The following is a 7,551-nucleotide window of genomic DNA, read 5'->3' as shown; positions in this document are numbered from 1 at the left end:
TCTATCTATCTATCTATCTATCTATCTATCTATCTATCTATCTATCTATCTATCTATCTATCTATCTATCTATCTATCTATCTATCCCTCCCTTGCTGCAGTCAGTCTTCCATCAGACAGCACTTAGCTTAACTCAATTCTGTCTGACGCCAGCAGTCTGGCTTCTATTACCAGTATAGACACAGGCTGGTCCCGTGCACAGCATCAATACGCTTGAGCTGGGTTTATGCTGCAGACTTAACAAATATTAAACATTTACAGCTGTGAATATACCATTTAGAAATGAAGAATCTAAAATATAAAGCCCTTTTTTTATTTTCCACCTACAGTTAGAGGCTTTTCTGTGACAGTAGCTGCTGCTGTTGCTGTCATGGGAGGAATATTTCTTAAGCCAAAATGTTTGCGGTGCAGAGCTGAGTACGACAAAAAAAGAGACAGCAGAGATGTGGTGGCGGTGGTGGGGTGACGGCATCGAGTTTCAGGAGGGCTTATAGCTTCTTTGACAGAATAGAACAATAGCTGCAGCTTACTGTACACTCAGCTGTTGCCTTTAATGCCTCATGCCATATGATGGAGTGTGTAACTGTGCACACAGTGCACAACCTTCTCAACACAAAGGGTTCAGGTCCACACAGTTCTCATGCTTGTTTTTGTGCTCAGGAATGACTATTTATTGACTATAATAATATTTTTTATATATAATATTATATTAGGGTAGTGTAGTTACCTGCTGGAGGTCCAGGCCACCCTGGGTGACTGAGTACAGAGGGTGTGGTGCAAAATCCGATGCCTCAAAAACCTAAAATCATAGACACATAAATCAAAAGTAATAAACCCTAAGAGAAGATTAGCTAAGATAGTTGCTTTCAAGGAAAGACCAAATACGAAACTTTAACTGAAATAGAATACATATAGAGATGTCTTCCTAAACTCTGCATTTCTGAGACTTTTTTAAAGGGTTGTGACTCATGCGTACATTTTTTCCCACTCTACTTAAGCAATTTATGCATCTTCAGCATCACCCAGCCTTTACTTAAGCCAATCAAGATGCCATTTTTACCCAGAATTTTATTTGATTGTTTGATATGAAATGAATGAAAAACAATTTTTTCTTCCATAAACGGAGTAGAGCCATAATCAGCACAAACAGTGTCAGAACTGCTGACAGCCATGCAGAATATTTTGGCTGCAGCTGTAGCTGGAAGTGACAGTATTGCTCCAGTCTCACTCGCTAATCTTGTGACTTCCTTCACAGGAAGGTGGACACTCTGCCATTTTTTTTTTTTTTAAATAACTGTAGCATCTAACATATTCAAGGGCGTCCTCATGCACCCACGAGTGCAACTCTTTTTCCTACTGTGGTTCTGAGTTCTTTCACTGCACAGGCAAATAAAGCATCAGAAAAGAAAAAAAATAATATATTTTTTTATAAAACAAGCCTCTCAAATTGAGATTTCCACACATTAATTATTTTTTTTACTAAAGAAATAAATTTTGTGACATTTAAACTCTGTTGTCTCACCTGGTTCCCTGCAATGAGAAGGGCAGCAGGTGACGGGGTCGGCCGATAGGGGATCGTGGCGCCTTTTGGTGGAGACTGAGAAGTTGAAATACAAAAACTGTATAAGTTAAGGTCTTGTTTTATTGCAGGATATCGAACAATTTTTGGATAATAATGTACAGAAGAAACATTACTGCAACTTAGACATTCAAATAACAATTTAAACCCTTTTTAGTGCATCTCTTTTACCGCCCTTCATTTAAGAAATGTTGCGGCCCTGAGAATATCAAGGATTTTAAATGATTTTTCGCCCCGCTGTCAACACAAGCTAGTCCTAAAGCCGGATGCGGAGCAGAGTTTTTGTTTTTAAGCATCTCCTTTGTTTTGATGTTGGTGACAGTTAAAGACTGGTCAGGAGGAAAGGTCAGGACAATCAGCAGGACAGCTGGCGTCGAGTTCGGAACGCCGATCAGCCTTGGTGTGAGCTGACAGTGCTAACCACTCCACACAGCAAACAAAACTCCCCCAGAAGTATTCAATTATTTAATTTATGTACCCTAAAGTTTTGATTTCTTTTGCTGTTCTTTTAAAGATTTGTACTAGAAAATCAAAAAACAAATTCAAGAGTAATTTAAAGGGGAACAAACTGAAGATATTAAATAAATGTTTTTTTAGCATCTAAAGTGCCCTGTAGTGAAATTCATATCTTACACATTGAAATGTAAAGCCAAAGAAATGCTTACTTTAATAGAGATAGCACAATAATTTAGGGAGAACTAAACTCATTTTATTCTCATTGTTTTTCTTCGATATTCTCTGAGTTAAAGACATGTACAGAGACTCTTATGGGATAAAAGCCCTGCACTTTGGTGTGTAACGCACCCCACTCACTGGGGAAATCACAAACACATCGATAAAGAGATGTTTGAAGATTAAATTCTTCCAAAGAAAATAACAGAATGAGATTATATTGTGTGTAAGACAGTGTTTATCTTATCATGTAGCTGCAGTGTTAGCGATACGCTGCAGTTTAGAATGTGGCGCAGTCACAGCAAATTCTTTGTATAACTTTGCATAATTTAAATCTTTGAGCCAAAAGCAAGATGCCGCTGGTACAGAATTCTAATGAAACTTGTGAGCCTTTGAAGAAAGCCCTAGAAAATCTGGATCAAACTAGCAATTAGTCAGTCAGGTCCAGCTGCAGTGTTAAAACAAAAACGCACTTGTGCACTTCCATTAACACACAGGGAGAAACTGTGCTTAAGGTTGTTTTTCTCTCATCTCCTTCTCGATTTTCTCAAGAGGGCTGTTGTCTAAAGGTGTTCAGTTTTTTTTTTGCTACAGGCCAATTTGTTTTCTGTAAGCAGCTTAGTGTCTTCTTTAACAATGTTGAGCCTTCACCTCAGCGGAGAACCTCCATCCACCTCCACTTTTTTTTTTTTTTTTTTTTTCTTGCAACTTTTTCAGCATCATATAAGGAATCGCTCAATTTCTACACAACAATCATAAGAGCTGTGGTGTAATGAGAGAACTCCAGGCTTTTCTATTGCAGTCAAATGGACGATGAACACAGATTAAACATCAATATCTATTATTTCCTTTCCACTGTCACAGCTGCAAATCCGTCATCTTGGCATGTGCATGCATGCTACTGAAGGGGAAACGGCGTGCTCTTTACCTCCAGGATTACAGTGCAGATGAGTTTGACACACTGGATTACAGAGTCTTGGTTCCCCGATATCGTCACCCCTCGCTCAGTGGAGTTGGGAAGCAAATCCCCCGCCACCTGGATCTGAGCTCCGGTGCTCTGAGAATAATAACGTTTTAAAGAAGAGATTAGCTTGATTCCGGAGACGAGGATTAATGATCAGGATGAGGATGTCGGGATCACTCCGTCATGGATTTTTCCAGCTCCTCAATAGGGGTTGACCTTTATGATCCATAGTAAAAGTGACAGAATTGTTTTGAAAGTTGTCTTAACTTAGACATATAAATTATATGATCAGTGAAAACAATATGCTAATTGTAAAATTCCATACTTTTTATCTATCAACACTAAAAGAAGCAATACTAAGTTATTAAATAAAGCAACAAAACATGTTTTTACGAGGTTGTGTTTGGTAAAATCATTGTTACTTTTTCTTTTTTATGTGGCAAAAAAAAAACAACGTTTTTCTATGGAACCCCTAAAGGAACATCAAATTTTAAAAAATTCGAAGTGAAAAATTAAAAAAAAAATCTGGTTACTATCCGGTGCTCACTAGATAGTATCTGGTGCTCACCAGATAGATTTTTTTAGTGCATACCAGATGAAAAATAAATGTCTTTCTGTTTGCTATCCAGTGCACACCAGAAAGTAACAGGTGTGCACCAGAAAGAAAATCTGGTTACAATCTGGTGTGCACCAGATAGTATTCAGATTGTATCTGGTGAGCATAAGATATATATGTATATTTTCTGGTTACTATCTGGTGTGCATCAGAAAGTAACTGGTGTGCACCAGGTAGAAACCACACCAGTTACTATCTGGTGATAACCAGATAGTAGGAAACAATTTTATTTTTTTTAGAAAAAAAAAATATATACATATATATATATATATATATATTTAAGAAAAATAATTTTTTACTTCTATTTTTTGATGTCCCTTTTGGGGCTCCTTATTTTTCCTTGTGTTAAACGTAAAATAAATAAATAAATAAAAAATGAAAAAATAACAAAGGCTTTAAAATCTTTGACATTTAAAACACTCAGATGAAGACACACAACACAAAAAAATTGATCTTGCCTTCAGGAAATCAATCAAGTCAGATTACTAAAGTAAGCAAAGGTAACAAGAGAAATCCTATTTGTAGACTGACATAGAGCTAACCTTACTGTGTCCCATGTCTCTGGCAGCATATCAGATGAGATTAATCCTAATGTTTCATCTGGGCGTGAATGCAGTCAGGAGTTTTTCCCTTCAAAGTTGCCACAGCTGAGTTACAGTGTGTTGTTTTAAGTGGGCTTAGTTCTAATTTCCTCATCTATTAGTCAGCAGCTGTGCATATATTCAAGATGCGATTGTACAAACTAATCTTTTTGGAAAGGTATTTCTAAATTGCATTAGCTCAGAAGCACACAGTTTAGTTGTCAGGGTAATAGCAGCACCTTTTTTATTCATAACAGTGAGGCAGAAGAAGCTTCTCAGCCCACGAGGGTCTCCCGAAACTGCATTAGACAGAGCTCCGTGCAGAATATGTTGGCTCGATTAATTCTTAAACTATCCTGCACTTTAAGGCTGCTCCTGGATCTTGTTTAGCATATTCAAAAGGGACTTGCAAAACCAACCGGTGGGAGATTTGTTTTGAACCAAACTCTTGCAAACTAATGAGATTTCAACCATCAGAGACACCGACTGTTTGACTGTGTGCTGAAAACAAGCTCACTTCAAGCTTGATCTTTTCTAGGAGTGGATTTTTTTGTTCTATTTTTTAGCTGTTACATTACTTAAATGCAGTAGATTTTGCCTTTGTCTGCTCACTTCTCTGATCTCTTTTATCTTTGCGCCGCCCTTCCCGATGAGAGAGCCACATTGGCTGGCAGGGATGACCAGACGAAGAGTGACTGGTGGTTTGGAGCTGATGGTCCCATTGGCCACCAACGCAGTTAGATCCTGGAGATGATAATAAAAAAATCATAAAGTCATGAAAAAAGAGAAAAAAGCGAATCTTTAATAACAGATTTCCCACTAGAGTTAATGGGAAAATTGAGAAGGGATTATTAAACAGAGTTCTACACTTTCTGAATTTGCTAATAACTTTGATGAAATTGGCCCATTTTGTTTTATCACAAAGTTAAGTCAAAATCCACACAAAAATCAGACAGTAATGTTTCCTTTACCTCTTCAAAGTGATATTTCAACATCCGAAAAATAGGAAACAAAATGCAGGAACTGTTAAACCTGTTGAACTGCAGAACGATTATAGCTTATACTCCACCAACGTAAATCCAAAAACAGAAAAACTGTGGGGATCCATAATGTCAGGCAGAGCGTTGAAAGAGGCAGGCAGAACAAAGAGCAACGCGGTGTCTGCCCCTCATTAACCTCTGCGTCTCCCCGTGTATGGTCCTGAATGTGCTGGGAGAGAAGTCCACAGGAGGCTGGCTAACAGTGTTGTCTCTTTATCCCAGTCCAGTATGTGGTCTAAAAGCCTGCTTAATAATTTAGACAAACTGCTGGAGTGCATAGAAAAGGGGAAACATTAACCTCAGCAGAGTGGGTGGAAGAAAGAAAAAAAAATCTACTTTGGGCTTTAACTTTGAGTTAGAGAACTTCATGTCCTTCCTGCTTGTGGAAACGGGAAAGATTTTTGCAAAGCTCCAAATCGGAGAACTTAAATAATTAAATCTTCTCAGCTCGTCACGCAGCTTTTATGTGAATTTGATCTTTGACATATTACTCTCTTTTTTAATTTGTTGAGTTACTTCTCTATTGATAGAAAAAACATTGAATATTTCAGGGAAAAAAAAAAATCTGTTTGTGTTTTATAGAAAAATCCAGGAAAAACGATCTAGCCACATTTTTTATTCCAAGGAATCAATATTGAGTCGGTGTGCTGACGGCATCTTTCTTTGCTTTAATAAAGACATCACAACTTGTTCCTTCTGTTTTCATGCAAGTTCAAATTCAAATTATGCCCAGCAGTTTTTTTCACCCAATTATTTCCCCTTCAAACATAGAATTTAAAGACCCACTCCAATGGAAATTGTGTGTTTGGTGTTTTCAACATGTTCTTGTGGCATTTTTCTCATGATGGAGGACATACATAAAATAATTTAAGGTGAAAATGCCATTTCTGAGTATTTCTGAGTATTGTGACACAGCAAGTCTCCCTGCTCCACTACAATTCTCTTCCGCTTGAAGACAAATAGATTGACTAACATCTTAAATTTTCTGACATGTGACTCAAAACAGTACAGCTGTTTAGCTCTGATATTGCTCACCATCTTTTTGCTCCATTAATGTTAGCTTCAGTTGTGATTAGCTGTAAGCTAACAGTAGAGAGTGTAAACAAAGGCATCAACATATGGCTACTAGCATGCCAACAGGCACATTTCTGATTAAAATATTTTACAACACTATCTGGCTTCATTGACAAATATTTTGTCTGTTATGTGGCATTCCAGCTAATGATAGTTCTATAATTAAATGAGACAACACATGGACTTTAGGTAAAAAAAAAACCCACAAAGGCTAACCAAAAAACACAAGAGTCGTCAATATTCTTTTAACATAAAACAATTGTTTCATTCCTAACTAAACTGTTTCTTTTCTGCAGGTCAGACACCAAGCGTTAGTCTTCTCTGGAGTGGGCGGAGACTGAGCTTTTAATTGTCTCCCTGTCTCCCTGTAAAGCTTTGAAATGTAAATATACTGTGCTCTATCTCAAACCACCAGCTACGCTGTCACAGAATGCAAAACACACTGTTTGTTCTTGTTTTTTTAATGTTACCAGTTTGAGTTGGGGTCACTGTAGATGTGTAGCCTCAAGAGATTTACTTAGGAGAGAAAATGCATGTTTCCAGCATCTGCTCTCCATATTTGAAAGCATGTTTTGATGAGCCTCTTGTGCCTCTCAGCTCTGTGTCTATATTAAGCCAGGCGGATCAGGCTTTCTTGATGTCCTGTCTCATTAGAAATGGACAGCACAACCATCATCATTTTCTTAATTTGATCTAAAAATATGAGCCAGACCTTAACAGCTGTGCAAGCTTTAATACTTTGGGGTGTCATGGTAAAATGGGCTCACCAAGCGAGCTGCTGGAATTAAGACAGCCAGTTACGTAAACACTGCTCTTATGCTGTGAAGTTCCAAAGCCTAAATCCCAAATGTTGATGCTGATGGGGTAAAGACTCCACGAGGCTTTCATTCAAGCTGTGCTTTATCACCTCAGAAAAAAAAAGCATGTATGAAAGTGTGGTGCATGAATAGCTGATAATTACATCTTTGCATTTCCCAGAAATGCGGCTGCAGTTAGAGATCTAAAATGAAACAACCGATCAACTG

The 7,551-nt window shown here is 37.8% G+C and overlaps 1 protein-coding gene across 2 annotated transcripts in view; it reads right to left on the bottom strand.

The window, feature by feature from the left end:
• Nucleotides 1-7,551, bottom strand: part of LOC112159114 (poly(rC)-binding protein 4) — a 55,194-nt gene that overhangs the window by 9,555 nt on the left and 38,088 nt on the right. For both annotated transcript variants that reach the window (XM_024292979.2, XM_024292980.2), the window contains 4 exons: nt 5,025-5,156; nt 3,180-3,308; nt 1,523-1,597; nt 728-799 (listed from right to left, as the gene is read on the bottom strand). In XM_024292979.2, coding sequence (XP_024148747.1) covers nt 728-799; nt 1,523-1,597; nt 3,180-3,308; nt 5,025-5,156 — 408 coding nt within the window. The remainder of the gene's footprint in view (nt 1-727; nt 800-1,522; nt 1,598-3,179; nt 3,309-5,024; nt 5,157-7,551) is intronic.

Source organism: Oryzias melastigma, linkage group LG7, assembly GCF_002922805.2.
Source record: "Oryzias melastigma strain HK-1 linkage group LG7, ASM292280v2, whole genome shotgun sequence".
Classification (NCBI taxonomy): Eukaryota; Metazoa; Chordata; class Actinopteri; order Beloniformes; family Adrianichthyidae; genus Oryzias; species Oryzias melastigma.
The sequence above is the reverse complement of the archived record's forward strand: the minus strand, read 5'-3'. Positions and strand labels throughout refer to the sequence as shown.